The sequence below is a fragment of the Ovis canadensis genome, chromosome 4, assembly GCF_042477335.2.
Source record: "Ovis canadensis isolate MfBH-ARS-UI-01 breed Bighorn chromosome 4, ARS-UI_OviCan_v2, whole genome shotgun sequence".
In the NCBI taxonomy this organism is placed as follows: Eukaryota; Metazoa; Chordata; class Mammalia; order Artiodactyla; family Bovidae; genus Ovis; species Ovis canadensis.
Window position 1 is genome coordinate 47,568,742 of NC_091248.1, and position 14,969 is coordinate 47,583,710.

General features: G+C 42.3%; 1 protein-coding gene across 2 annotated transcripts in view; it reads left to right on the top strand.

The window, feature by feature from the left end:
* Positions 1 to 14,969, top strand: part of ABCB1 (ATP binding cassette subfamily B member 1) — a 103,485-nt gene that overhangs the window by 16,156 nt on the left and 72,360 nt on the right. For both annotated transcript variants that reach the window (XM_069587717.1, XM_069587718.1), the window contains exons 4-5: positions 2,002 to 2,173; positions 14,349 to 14,400. In XM_069587717.1, the coding sequence (XP_069443818.1) occupies positions 2,002 to 2,173; positions 14,349 to 14,400 (224 nt within the window). The remainder of the gene's footprint in view (positions 1 to 2,001; positions 2,174 to 14,348; positions 14,401 to 14,969) is intronic.

Consider the following 14,969-nt stretch of genomic DNA (forward strand, 5'->3'; position numbering starts at 1 on the left):
CTCCTGCCTCCAGTCCCTCCCAGCATCAGAGTCTTTTCCAATGAGTCAACTCTTTGCATGAGGTGGCCAAAGTACTGGAGTTTCAGCTTTAGCATCAGTCCTTCCAAAGAACACCTAGGACTGATTTTCTTTAGGATTGACTGATTGGATCTCCTTGCAGTCCAAGGGACTCTCAAGAGTCTCCTCCAACACCACAGTTCAAAAGCATCAATTCTTTGGTGCTCAGCTTTCTTCACAGTCCAACTCTCACATCCATACATGACCACTGGAAAAACATAGCCTTGACTAGACAGACGGACCTTTGTTGGCAAAGTAATGTCTCTGCTTTTGAAAATGTTATCTAAGTTGGTCATAACTTTCCTTCCAAGGAGTAAGCATCTTTAAATTTCATGGCTGCAGTCACCATCTGTAGTGATTTTGGAGCCCAAAAAAATAGTCTCCACTGTTTTCCTGTCTATTTGCCGTGAAGTGACGGGACCAGATGCCATGATCTTCGTTTTCTGAATGTTGAGCTTTAAGCCAACTTTTTCACTCTCCTCTTTCACTTTCATCAAGAGGCTTTTGAGTTCCTCTTCACTTTCTCCCATAAGGGTGGTGTCATCTGCATATCTGAGGTTATTGATATTTCTCCCGGTAATCTTGATTCCAGGTTGTTCTTCTTCCAGCCCAGCGTTTCTCATGATGTACTCTGCATAGAAGTTAAATAAGCAGGCTGACAATATATAGCCTTGACGTACTCCTTTTCCTATTTGGAACCAGTCTGTTGTTCCATGTCCAGTTCTACTAACTGTTGCATCCTGGCCTGCATACAGATTTCTCAAGAGGCAGGTCAGGTGGTCTGGTATTGCCATTCCTTTCAGAATTTTCCACAGTTTATTGTGATCCACACAGTCAAAGGCTTTGGCATAGTCAATAAAGCAGAAATAGATGTTTTTTTTCTGGAACTCTCTTGTTTTTTCCATGATCCAGCAGATGTTGGCAATTTGATTTCTGGTTCCTCTGCCTTTTCTAAAACCAGCTTGAACATCTGTTATAGATCTCTGTAATGTTCCAGAATGTCCAGTGCATCTCATGAAGCCCTTGTATGTAAGAGAAGAAGAAAGATGAAATCAGGCATGTTCAAGGTGGTATGGCTGTAAATTGGTACCGCCATGGAAAACAGTATAGAGGTTCCTCAAAAAAATAAAAATAGAATCACACTTCTACTCTTGGGTATAGATCCAAAGGAAGTGAAAACATTAATTTAAAAAGCTCTGTGCACCCCAGAGTTCTTAATGACATTATTTACAATTGCCAAGATGTGGAAGTAACTTAATGGTCCATTGACAGATGGGTGAAAAAGATGTGGTATACACAGACACATACATATAATAGAATACTATTCAGCCATAGAAAGAATGAAGTTATGCCTTTTGCAACAACATGAGTGGACCCAGAGTGTATTATGCTTAGTGAAACAGAGAAAGACCAACACTGTATGTTATCATATGTGTAATCTGAAAAATAAATGAATATAACAAAACAGAAACAGACTCACAGATACAGAGATCAAGAGTATTATCTGTGGGGAAAGGGAAGATAGGAGGGGCAAGATAGGGGTAGGGATTAAGAGGTATGAAACAACTGTATAAAATAAGCTACAAGGATATATTGTACAGCATAAGGAATATAGCCATTATTTTATAATAAGTTTAGAGTATAATCCATTAAATTATTGAGTAACTGTTGTACACCTGAAGCTAATATATTGTAAGTCAACTATAGTTTAATTTTTTATAAAGTGAATAGATTGAGTCCAATATAAAGAGGAAGGTCAAAACTCAAAAAAAAAAAAAAAGAAGATGCAGCAAATGCCTTCTTCTCTTAGGTTATTAGGCCAAGATGGTTGCTACAGTAATCTACAGGTAACTATTTAGATTTTGGATACCTTCGGAAAGTAGAGTTAACCTTCCATGACATCGTGCTAATTGTTTCTGTTGTCTGTATTTTCTCCTTTTTCAGTTCCGCTATTCAAATTGGCTCGATAGGTTGTGTATGGTGCTGGGGACTTTGGCTGCCATCATCCACGGAGCTGGACTCCCCCTCATGATGCTAGTGTTTGGAGACATGACGGATAGCTTTGCAGGTGCTGGAAATCTCGGGAACATAACTCTTTCAAACATAAGTAATACAAGTAAGTGTTGTTTGTGGTATTGATTTTTTTAAAAGCTTGATGAAAAATCATTGACTCAAAGTGAAATTTGTGGAGTCCTCACTAAGTATGCATGAGTGTGTTTAGTGCTGTGGGAGATGGAGGGGTCTGGCTATAGCTCATATTTGTAATGAATTTGAGAAGATGATGTTCACAATCATTAGAACATACAGTGGAAGTGCTGGTAGAGATAGATAGGAAAAGAGAGAGCTCTATGAAGTCAGAAATATCCCAGGCAGTTTAGGAAAAGGTATTGGAACCTAATCTGGTATTTGAATATTAAGTAGGAATCAGTTACGCAGTTCCCTGACATATTGATTATGGGTACAGGAGACAGGAATCCAAGATGATTCTAAGGTTTTTAGTCTGAGAAACTGCATAAGCTGGATGCAGTTACTATCAGTTGAGATGAGGAAGATAGAGGGAGATCAGTTTTGGCAATAGATACCAGAAATTTAATTTTGGGCGTCGTCACAGGTTGGGCTTTTTGGAAACATGGAGAAATGGGGACAAGAGAAGCTGTGTGTGTGTTTAGGATGGGAGAACAACAGCTTGTTTGTATGCTGATAGAAATTATCCAAGATAGAAGAGAAAGTGATGCTTTGGGAGAGACGGAGAGATTCGTTTGAGTGCTGTCCTTGAGAAAGGAAGGAAAGTTATGCTTAAGAGGAAATACTTGCCTGAAGTACAGGCATGAATAGTTCACCAACAATAATGGGTGAGAAGACAGAGTATTTGAGTGTCAGTGCCCAAAGGTTGGAATACTTGGACATGAGGATTTGTAGAACTTGTCTTCTCAGTCAAATAGGAAGCAAGACATTTGGCTGATCAAGAAAGGAAACCTAAAATAAGTTCTGGGAATTCCCTGGCCATGTAGTGGTTAGGACTCCACACTCTGCTGAGGGCCCAGATTTAATCCTTGGTCAGGGAACTAAAATCTCCTAAACTGTGTGGCATGGCTAAAAAAAGCTAAAAGAAGTTTCTTAGCAGAGTGAGAAAGTGAGTGGACTAGGGTGTCACACACTTTCATGTCCTTGAACTTGATTGAGGAGAAACTGGCTCATAACTGTGAGCTCCCAAGTCACCTCTGGTCAAGTGTACATTGATTTCGACTAAACTGCACAAAGACTTACAGCCTGGTGTGCACTCAAGTCATGGAGACCTTGAAGAGGCCTGTTTGTACACTCCAGGATTTAGTGACATAGATTTTGCAGGACCTTTAAGTCTCTGATGATTGCTATGAATCCCTTGCCCAGAAATAAGCACATAGATACGCATGCGATTTGGCGGTCTTTATGGATCTTCTGATACCTGTCTGTGGATCCTAGGAACTGTTTTTGTGTGTGTGATCCTGAAGAGCACATTCTTTACCCTGCGGCAGGACTGCTTCAAATTATGTGAATGCCGGTAATGAGCTGGGCTAGAGAATCTTACTGTGTGTCTGAGCTCTGTAAAATTCTCATGTGTTTGTTAAGCCCCTTCAGAGGGAGTGGCCAGAAGATGCTGCACCACCTTTGGACTGGCACCTTTCTTCACAGCAGTCCCCAGAAGGAAATGCCTAGGACTCTCTGTGTTCACTGGTTCCCGTGCATGCTGTTATTTAGCAATATTCTTTGTTCGTTGGTTCCCGTGCATGCTGTAATTTAGCAATATTCTTTGGAGTTGTTACCACCTTACAATGCAAGGATCCTTCAGTGCTCTGTGGTAGCTCAGCCGACTTTATATGTACATCTGGGACCCCTATTGATCTTACTTATTTTTAAATTCAGTCCAGACACACACTGATCTAACTGTGGGAGGTGTTCCACGAGCCACGCTGTGCACCTGCATGCACTCCATGGAGGGCCAGTGCTGAACCCAGCTGTGCTAGTCAGGAAATACTGGGCTGTTAACACACCTGTTGAAGGTTGGCCCAGTCTGGGAAGAGTGGACTATCACATGGCTCTCTGCAGCTAACAGAGCTGAGCTCACATGGGCCACAGTAAACGCACCTTGAGCTGTGTGGATTGGTCTCTTTCAAATTTTATTTTTGTAAATGTTTTTGTAAGTCTATTTTATATAATGTTTAAAGATTATTTTCCATTTCCAGTTATTTTAAAATACTGGCTGTAGTCTTGGTGCTGTACAGTTCATCCCTTGTAGCCCGTCTTACACCCAGCGGTTTTGTACCTTCCCCTCCAAGCCCTATGCTGCCCCTCCGCTGCTCTCCCCCTCTCCACTGCTGACCACTAGTTTGTTCTTTGTATCTGTGAGTCTGCGTCTCTTTCATTATGTTCACTAGTTTGTTGGTTTTTGTTTTAGATTCCACGTGTAATGGGTAATATCATACGGTATTTGTCTTTGTTTTTGAGTTATTTCACTTAGCATGATGCCGAAGAAGTTCACACCTGTTGCTGCCAGTGCCAAAGTTTTGTTCTCTTTTGTGGCTCAGTAGTAATCTATTGTGTATGTATATATATATACCACGTCTACTTTATCCATTTTTCTGTCAGTGGACACTTAGGTGGCTTCCATATCTTGGGCAGCTGCAAGTAATGCTGCTGTGAGCATTGGGATGTGTGTTCAACTGGTCTTTTTTTTAAAACTGCATTAACATTTACATACATTTTATCTCGATCACAGAAAAATTACTTGGCCCTTACTTTCATGAGAAAATAATCGATCTCTTTAAGTAGGAGTACTAACCATTACTGTGTCTTGGCTTTGCCTGGTCCATATTTACATGTGAGATGGACAGTAACCTGACTTGTTCCCTAGTAGCATATATAAGTTCTCAAAATGGTCCAGCTGTGGAGACTTGCTCCTCCTCGGCACGCATCTTCATAGATGTTCGGATCACAGAGTTTCCACTTGGGGATGTAGTTCATATTGCATTCCTTGCCAGCCCTTCCCGTTCAGCTCCCTCTTCCAATCTTGGGGAAAGTTAGAGGAATATTTGGACATTTTGTCTCTGTTTCTGCTACCTTCTTAAGAGATACTGTATCCAGTAGTTAAAAGGCTGGCTCTGGAGTGTAGGACTGCCTGGCTCTGAAACTCCACCTTTGCCACTTTTTAGTTAAGACGATGGGGGATTATTTTCATACTTTAATTTCCTCATCTTTGGAACAGTTAGATAGCAGTAGAACCTACTTCACAGAATGATTGTGAGAATTAAATGGATTCCTCACTTAAGGCTCACAGAAGAGGGTTTAGTCATGAAAAGGTGCTCAATATTGTTAATATTTGTAATAATTATCAATAAGCTCATGTTTCCATATTCCTCACAAATGAACCTTCATAACTTGCAATGATACGGTTCCTTATCTCATTTCATCTTTTCAGAACTCTGTGATACTAACTCAGTTTTTAGAGTTGTTGAAAGGCATACTGCAAGTCACTCAGTACCTGTTATAAATGTGAAGCCATCCTTTTCAGGTGCATTTCCTTAGTAACTATGGACTGCTAGCCATGCCTTTCAGGGAAGGCAAGGGCCTCAAACTATGGCCCGTGGGCCATATCTGGCCTATTGCCTCTTTTTACACCATCTGTGAGCTTAGAATGATTTTTGCATTTGTAAATCACTGGGAAAAAATGAAAGAAAAATATTTTGTGACACATTATAAAATAATTTGAAATTGAAACTTCAGTATCTACACATAAAGTTCTAGTGTAACACAGACATGCCCACTTGTTTGCATAGTATCTATGGCTGCTTTCATGGAAGCCGCAGACATTACTATGCTATTTATGGCTACTCCCTTTAGGGGAGTTTAGGATGGAAATCAGAAATGAGGCACTCTATGCTCTGGAGAACTGGCAGAACAGGTCTTCAGATAGATGTTTTCAGGATTTGATCTTAGGAGCCCAGTTCTTGCATCTCCTCAGATCTAGAAAAGCACTTATTTCCTTCATGGTGACATTAGTTTCTCTTGACTAGCAGAAAACCTTTGCAAAGATAAGTGCTTGATTGCGTGAACTCCCCCTTTACCAAAATTGAATATATACTGTCCTTCCCTCGCCACTTCTTTGGAGCAGTTTCTCAGAGCTATCTGAGATGCTATCTCCCAGACTATAGCCCTCATTTTGCCTAAAATAAAACTTAGCTCACAACTCTCTCATGCATTTTTAAAAAAGTTGACAGAGTGCTCTATGTACCAGCAATAGTGTGTGTCCTAAAGGAGCATTTCCAGCCCCCAGGAAACTTGGTATAATGGGTGAAACGGACAGGAAGCCATCCAGTGCAGTTGGATATGAGTAGTGCTATGATACAGAGATGCACAAAATACTTGGGAAGGAAAGGATGGGTGTTTGGCTCCATCTAGGAATCAGTTCAGACTTCCAAGAGGAGGTGATAACCAAATTTTGTCAGTTGGTATCTATCTCATGCACAAAGTAGACATGTTCTGTGTAACAAGTGAAACATTTAAAAACAAATGTTAAATAAAAAACAAAGCTAATACCCTTCTCTCACCACTACTCATGACTGCTTCTTCCCTGTCATATATCCTTCTGTGTCTTTGTGATTTATCTCTATGGTAATTTTTACCCTAGGACAGTCAGTATTCTGTTATAAACCTGTTTGCAGATTCAGACTTCCAGATGTCCTGAAATTTGCCTGGATGGGAAGGATTTCAAAGGTTTTGATGTTGGTCCTGGAGACGAGGGCAAGTGAGCTTTCTGATGCTTGCTGGTGGGAGAGTCAGCCTTCTGGGACCCCAGACACTCTCAGATCTTTCTTCTTGTCCTTCTCCAGGTAGAACCTCGTGACCTCTTCATGGGGGCAGACTAGGTACCAGAGCCTCCTTGTTGGACAGGCAGTATTCCTTGCTTAAGGAAGCTTGGATTTGCTAAGGCTCTTGAAAGTCTGGGAGTTTTACAATAAACATAGGCTTTAACTAAACAGTCATAAAAGCTTTTGAGCGAGCATGTCGTTCTCTGCTGCTGTAATAGACCTCTTAGGAGCTTTCTCCTCTTGTAACACCTTTCTTTAATTATCTTTTTGTTGTGGACCTGATTTCCTGATATCCTCCCTTGTATCTCCATCTTGTTAGATTTTGCCTTTGCTTTAAAATCTCTGTTGACCTGGGCCTTGTGAACTCTGGTCCTCTTGTTTGCACAGAGCTTAACCAGTGCTGCAGTTCTGTAGTATCCTGTGAGTTCTCATCTTCCTCATGAGACTATGCACTGCCGGAAAATGAGCCTGAATAAAGGGGATTGTCATTTTTAGACATGTTGGGTTAAAGGCGACAGGTTGGGTACAAGTGCAAACAATGTCCAGGCAGTTGAAGGTAAGAGACTGGATCTTGGCACAAAGAGTAGACCTAGAGATTTGGCATCACTCGAGTTGAAGGGATGATAAATCTCCTGGGCCAAGATTTATTGGGCATTTCCTATCTTCTGGGCTCTCTTCTTAGTGCTTTATGTGTATTAAGGCCTTTATTTCTTCATGGGCATGAGGTTGATACTGTTATTATCTATACATTACAGATGAGGAAACCAGGGCTCAGAGGGCTGAGTATGTTTAACTGACTGAGGTTATAGAGTTGCTCACTATTTGAACCCATGCAGACCAGCCCCAAGTCCAAGGAATCAGTTAGACAGAGGGAGACCCAGAAAGGAAGACACTGTGGATTACATGTTAATCCAGAAATGAAAGTACATGGGGGAGATCTGTCATGTCTCATGGTGTGAATGTCACCCAGAGGTACCCTGAAAATAAGCTCTTGATTATTTGTCTCTAGGGGTTCAATTGATGGTACATGGATGACTTTTCTTTTTCTCCCTAATGATATCTTGGCTGGTTCTGTTTAGTCTCCTACCAGACTGTGGGCTGAGGAATGGTGAAAAGGAGACACTCAACTTCTGAGACAAGTCAGTAGTTCAGGGAAAAAGGAAAAAAAAGTAGAAATAACTTAGTTTTCTATTTATCTTTTACCATTTCTACTCTTATCTCACTAAAACTCATATGAGGAACATGAAAATTATTCGTGAAATGCCAGTAATCAAAATAATGTCTGTATTCTGCTGCTTAAACTAGGAACATATAAAGAATATGCGGATCTTGGGCGTGTGTCCTTGGTGTTGAAAATTAGAAAACACTGCTGTCAGTGTCGTCAAGGCCAGCATGATGAGTGTACTTCCAACTAGAATGATAGCTGATATTTCAGTTCTAAGTACTTTGTAAAAATTTCCATGATGGTTGTTTTTTTTTTAATTTGCTCAAGGATTTCCTCTGCTCCCAACTATTTCATTGGAAGAATTCCTAGAAATTTCTGGAAAAATCAAATAGCAAATAATGGCAAAATATTTTGCAGTAAGTATATTGTTTAATGTGGCAGTTTATTTTTTAAGTTTGAGTAAAAACTTAAAATATGTCTAATTTTTCTAGAATAGTAGTAGTAGTGTAGAATAGTTTTTTTTTTGTTACTATGGGGGAGAAGCTTTTTTAAAAAAGTAGGTTAGTTACAGTGCAAACTCTATAAAAAGTAGCAAAAATGAAAATAGATAATACCTGACCTGTCCTAGGTGCTTAAGAAGTGAGATGAATAAATGAGAGACCAAATCAGAATTTTATAGGTGAAAAAGAGCCCAGAGAATCATCTGGCCCAAACCCATAATTTTGTAGATATAGAAACCAGTGCTCAGGAAGTTGAGCCAACATGCCCAGAATGGAATTGCTTGCTAGTGGGCATTGCTGAATTCCTGGGCCAGGAATCTTGCCTTTTATTCTGGTATTTTCTCCACTCTATTGGTGGTTTCAAATTCTGCCTAAAATTGAAGTAAACGCTTCAAACCCAACTTTTCATTTGGTCTTCTCTCTCCCTAAGATGCCACCCTGTGGACTTACATATTAGTGTATCAAGGCAGGGGAGCCCCTAGGTACCGCTCCTCAGGCTGGGAGTGACTGTGGCTCCCAGAGTCACCTCGGTCACGTGCAATGAGCCCAGCCACCCTGCTGCTGCTGCTGCTGCGACCCCATAGACGGCAGCCCACCAGGCTCTGCGATCCCTGGGATTCTCCAGGCAAGAACACTGGAGTGGGTTGCCATTGCCTTCTCCACCAGCCACTCAAGTGCCAGAGGGGAGTGATCATCTAAGCAGAAGGTCCAAGCTGCTCTTGCTTGTGTCTGATGGAGCTTCCTGCACAAGATAACGGGAAAAATTGAGTCATAGCATTCTTGAGCCAGAACGGCCCTGACAGGCCATTGAAGGCAGTGGTTTCCTCATGTCTGTGATCAGAGAATCCTCCTGTGTGATGATGTCTGTCACAGAGCCTGCCTGGGGAAAGCAGCTCACAGAGAGGCCTCCTTGGTTGAGAGTGGTGGAGGGGGGACCTCTGCTAATTGGCTCTTGACCACCCGGCAGCAGGGCTGAAGTCGCCGCATATGTCGCCACCACATATGTCCCGGCTGCAGCCTGTGCCAAGTCATCCTTTTTCTTCCCAATTCCTCTCTGTGCTTCTACTCATCCCCGCCCACTAGTATCCAGTTCTCCACACACTCCCAGGAGGAGCTTTAAAATATTTTTTTGAAAAAATGTGTTTCAAAAATGAGCTTTTACAAACATATGACAGGTCACATCTATGCTCGATGGTTTTCCATAGCCTGAAATAAATACATCTTCCACTGGCCTACCGGCCCACCTGATCTGGCCCCCTCCTGCCTCCTCAGTCTCATTGCTCATTGCTTTCTGAGTACAACCCACTGACAGTGACCTTCTCACTGTTCCATGAATACTCTCATTTCCTCCCTGGCTAAGGGCCATGTAGAACCTGCCCCAGCTTCTTATCATTTATTTCTCTCTCAGAAAGACCTTTGTCCCCAGTCCACTCCAAAGTTACTGTAGCATCACTGCTTTATTTCCCTTTTATGAGTTATTACACTTATCTTGTTGATTTATTGAGTTACTTGTTTATCCAGTTCAGTTCAGTCGCACAGTCATGTCTGACTCTTTGCGACCCCCATGGACTGCAGCCTGCCAGGCTATTACAGCTTCTCAAATGCGAAGAAAGGTATAACAGAAAAAAAGTTCCTATCTTAAGTTAACTACCTTAATATTTTAGCAGTGCTACCCTATCACATGGAGTTTGGGGTCTGATAGTGAAAGGATTTCCTGCTTGCACAGAAGTCCAGTGAGAGTAGAAAAGTGGCACTCTCGTTCTAGGTTGTGTCCAGAGTATCTAGAACAGTGCCTGATGTGTAAGATGGTTTGAAAACCCCCTTTATAACATAATCTAATTTTACCAGTTAGGAAATCACAAATGTATCCATGTCACATACTTGTCGTTTATACCGTTATTAAGTCTTCAGTAGTTAAAACTATGAAACTTATTGAGATATTTGGGTCAGATAAAGATGTAATTAAAGGTGACTCCAAAATGGTATGAAGTCTTTAGTTGTGATGCTGGACAGTGTTTGGTGGTTTAGTCATTAAGTCGTGTCTGACTCTTGTAACTCTAACCCCATAGACTGTAGCCCGCAAGGCTCCTTTGTCCATGGGATTTCCCAGACAAGAATTTTGGAGTGGGTTGCCATTTCCATCTCCAGGGGAACTTCCTGACCCAGGAATTGAACCTGAGTCTCCTGCAGGTGGTCTCCTGCATTGCAGGCAGAAGCCTGTTCAGTTGTAGGTTTCTTTACAGTCTTGCTTGGTTTTAGGAAAGGCCTTCCCTACCCCAGGTAGTAAGGTGGTGGTCTGCTGTATCTCTGTTTAACCCCACAATATGCAAGACACATGTACAAAATAGAATGATTGTTGGAATGTTCTTATAAATGGTCTGCGTGTTGCTGGCTCTGTGAAATCCTTGAACGTCTTTGGAACAGGCTCAGGTACAGCAGACAGAGCAGCAGGCTGTGCACCAAGGGTACAAAGATAAATGACATAGCCATGTTCTCTAGGCGCTCACACCAGTGGAAACAGGAGGAGGAGATGGGTATGAACCGTGGCCTGTCTGTTCTAGGATTGACTTAGTCAGTTGAATCGTGCGTCAGTTACTCTGGAACCCTGTGAGTCACCCTGCTGGAGATAAGCCACTTGGGAAGAAGTCATACTGAGCTCATGTGTGAAGGACCAGTCTTCTCCAGGAGGAAGGCTAGGAAAAGGCAGTCCAGGTAGAGAGAGGAGAATGAAGAAGGGCTTAGAGGAGCGAAGCTGTCAGTGCATCTCCCCTCCATCTCATCTCTGTATGTGGACAGTGGCTTTTTGTCTGAAAGGACAGAGCTTAGTTTCATGAAACTGAAGCAGCATCTTTTGTCATGCCCCATTTCCTCTCCAGTCCCAAGGGCAAAGGCTTCAGGAACATGATGATCAAGCAGACTTGGGCTCTGTTTCCTTTTATGCTGTGGTATCCTCGCCCCCTAACCCCAACCCCAGATGGTGACTGCACAGTGCCATAGCTACTGGGATGAGGAGAAAGTATGGGGATTTAAAAAAAAATCTGGAAAGTCATTGTGTGGCTTATTGTGGTAAGATTGCAAAGGGACTAATAGGGCTTGTTATGGCTCTTGGACTTTGTCCTTTATCCAGTGGACTGTCATTTAAGGTTATTAACAGAGGCAATATAATTACATTTTTGTTCCCAAATAGAAGATGTGGTGGCAAGATAAAGATTTGATGGGATCCGAAGAGCCAGTTAGGAGGCTCTTGTTAGAGCCAATGTAAGAGGTGATGGGGACCTGAACCAGACATTGGCTGTGAGGAAGGAGAGGATTGGAGTGGCTCCCGGACAGATGCAGGAGTCACTGAAGCTGCACAGGTTGCAGAGGCCACCCTGGGGGTGAGTGTAAAATTCTGAGGGGCAGCAGCAGGGAGGGAGGAGAGGGCATGAGGAACTGGTGGATAAGAGTAAGAGAGAGGGATCAGAGTTACGGGAGGACGAGGAGAATGAGGTTCTGGAAGCCAGGGGAGAAAGTGGTCAAGAATCTAAGCAAGTATTTTATTAAAATAAAAGCTACACTTAAATATTTGACTTTGCTTCTTGGGGAGGGATTAATTAGGAGGTTGGGATTATCATGTATGCACTACTGGATATAAAATAGATAACCAACAAGGATCTACTGTGTAGCGCAGTGAACTCTACTCAATATGTTGGAGAATCTGAAGAAAAGTATATATAGGTACATATACACACACATATACATGTACATATATATGTACACTCATATACACATAATGTCTATTAGTTTTTATATACCATACCTAGGGAGCCTGGATGATCTTTTCAACCATGTATCCACCTCCTTCCATCCACACAACACACCCATACTCCTGCCAAAGCAGCTTACTTATTCTTCACACATGCAGTGTTCTCTTTGCCAGAAAAACTTTTCTTCTTCTTTCCCATACCTGTCAAGAGCTCACTCACCTGAACCAGGCCCTCTTATGTTGCATTGTAACTTTTGAAATGACTACAAGATTTAAAGTGTGCTCTCTGCATTGATCCAGCCATCTTGATTATGATAATGTATTCTACAAAAATATTCGCCATATGTAATATATGTGGACAGGTATGTTTAATGGGGCATTGCATGTAACAGTAAGACTGGAAGCAACTGAAATAGATGAAACTTTGAAAAAACAAAGATACACATATACACACATGTGAAAGTCACTCGGTCGTGTCTGACTCTTTGCGACCCCATTGTCTATAGCCTGCCAGTCTCCTCTTTTCATGGAATTCTCCAGACGAGAATACTGGAGTGGGTAGCCATTCCCTTCTCCAGGGGATCTTCCCAACCCAGGGATCAAACGCAGGTGCCCCACACTGCAGACATATTCTTCACTAACTGAGCCACCGGGGAGGCCCCATGTACACACGTACTGACATGGAAAATTGGCCACTGAATGTGAACTGTGATTCTGTGTTTTAAAATAAGCATGTATGTATATTGATGTATGTGTAAAATTGCATATAGAAAATAAAATCTGAAAAAAATTCACACCAGAATATGAACAGTGGCTAGTGCATGCACGCACGTGTGTGTGTGTGTGTGTGTGTGTGTGGAGGGAGGTATTAGAGTCTAAATGTACCTTGTCCTAAAACGTTAACATCTGCTAATACTGCATAATGAGCTCACTGGTGTTTATTACTTTCTTCTTTGTATCTTACATTTTAAAAATAAAAACTGAAGAAATGTGTTGTTCAGTTTGAAATACTAAATGGTTTAGGGTCAAGCCTGCACTGATATTTATCAGGACAAAGCCCACAGAAAAGATTTTTCTCCATGTCATCTTGGAGTGGAATTTCATAAAACATTTTAATCCAGGGAAACTAGTATCTCGGCTGACAGACTGCTTCTTAATCAATGCAGCTTTCTTCTCGCAAATAAGCTTCACTGAATTTAGTGTGTGTGGTTGCACACAGCCAGTAGTAAAGGATTTGCATAGATGCTTATAGATAATTGCAATTAAATTAGTTCGACCTGTTTTTGTGTAAGTTGTTAAGTGACACCAGTTTGATTCATTTTTACACGCTCATCTTTCTGAAACTTCCTCATTGGTCTGTGTCGGGTCTCAGTTGCGGCATGTGGGACTTTTGGGGGGCGTGTGGGTTTCTCCCGTCGGGGCGCGTGGGCTTCTCTGGTTGGGGCGTGCTGGGCTTCTCCTGTCGGGGCGCCTGGGCTTCTCCTGTCCGGGCGCGTGGCCTTCTCCTGTCGGGGCGCCTGGGCTTCTCCTGTCGGGGCACCTGGGCTTCTCCCGTCAGGGCGCGTGGCCTTCTCCCGTCGGGGCGCCTGGGCTTCTCCTGTTGGGGCATGCGGGCTTCTCCTGTTGGGGCGCGTGGGCTTCTCCGGTTGGGGCGTGCTGGGCTTCTCCTGTCGGGGTGCGTGGGCTTCTCCTGTCCAGGCGCGTGGGCTTCTCCTGTCCGGGCGCCTGGGCTTCTCCCGTCGGGGCGCCTGGGCTTCTCCTGTCCGGGCGCCTGGGCTTCTCCTGTCGGGGCGCGTGGGCTTCTCCGGTTGGGGTGCGTGGGCTTCTGCGGTTGGGGCGTGCGTGCTCCAGAGTGTGAGGACTTAGTTGTCATGCCCAGCATATGGGATCTTACTTCCTTGACCAGGGATTGAACCCATGTCCCCTGCGTTGGAAGGCAGATTATTAATAGTGGACTGTGTCGGAAGTTCTATTTATATGCATATTTTTAATGGAAAATAAACATAACAGTGTATGTTTGTTTTGTGGTGAACTAGGTACTATAGACAGAACAGAGTATGGCAAGAAGCTGGAGAAGGACATGACCACGTAAGTAGACATCTTTCTGCTACTGATAAGCCTTTCTGTCTTAATCCAGTTGTAATAAAGTTTAAAATTTTGCACGATTATAATGAAGATTCAGTTTTGAGGGGAGCAATATCATTGTTAGTTTTTTAGGAGGATACAGTATAGGTGTTTTTCTTAAAAGAATTTGCTGCATAAGACACTCTAAAGTGAAGGCTGAGCCTGGATCAGACTGATGTATGCACTGGTAAATATAGAATATCATCTGCTGGGAAATTAGAGGGGTTCAAAGTGAGCTTGTTTAAAATGCAGTTAAGAATCACATTATTTGCAATGGCTTTGTATTATTAGTTTGCTTCTTGGCTGGCTTTAGTCATAATATAATGAGATCAGTTAACAGGATTTTTTAAAATATAGCATCTTTTTCTGAACAATGAAACAAGACATACCAGAATAAATATAGTCCTTTTAACCTTAACTCACTTTGGAAGCTTTCATTAATGATTTACTTACCTTGAAGTTTGCTCTCAAGAACAGCTTATAAAACATGTCCAAAGGTATGATGATTCAGAAGAAAATGATTTCGCACTGTC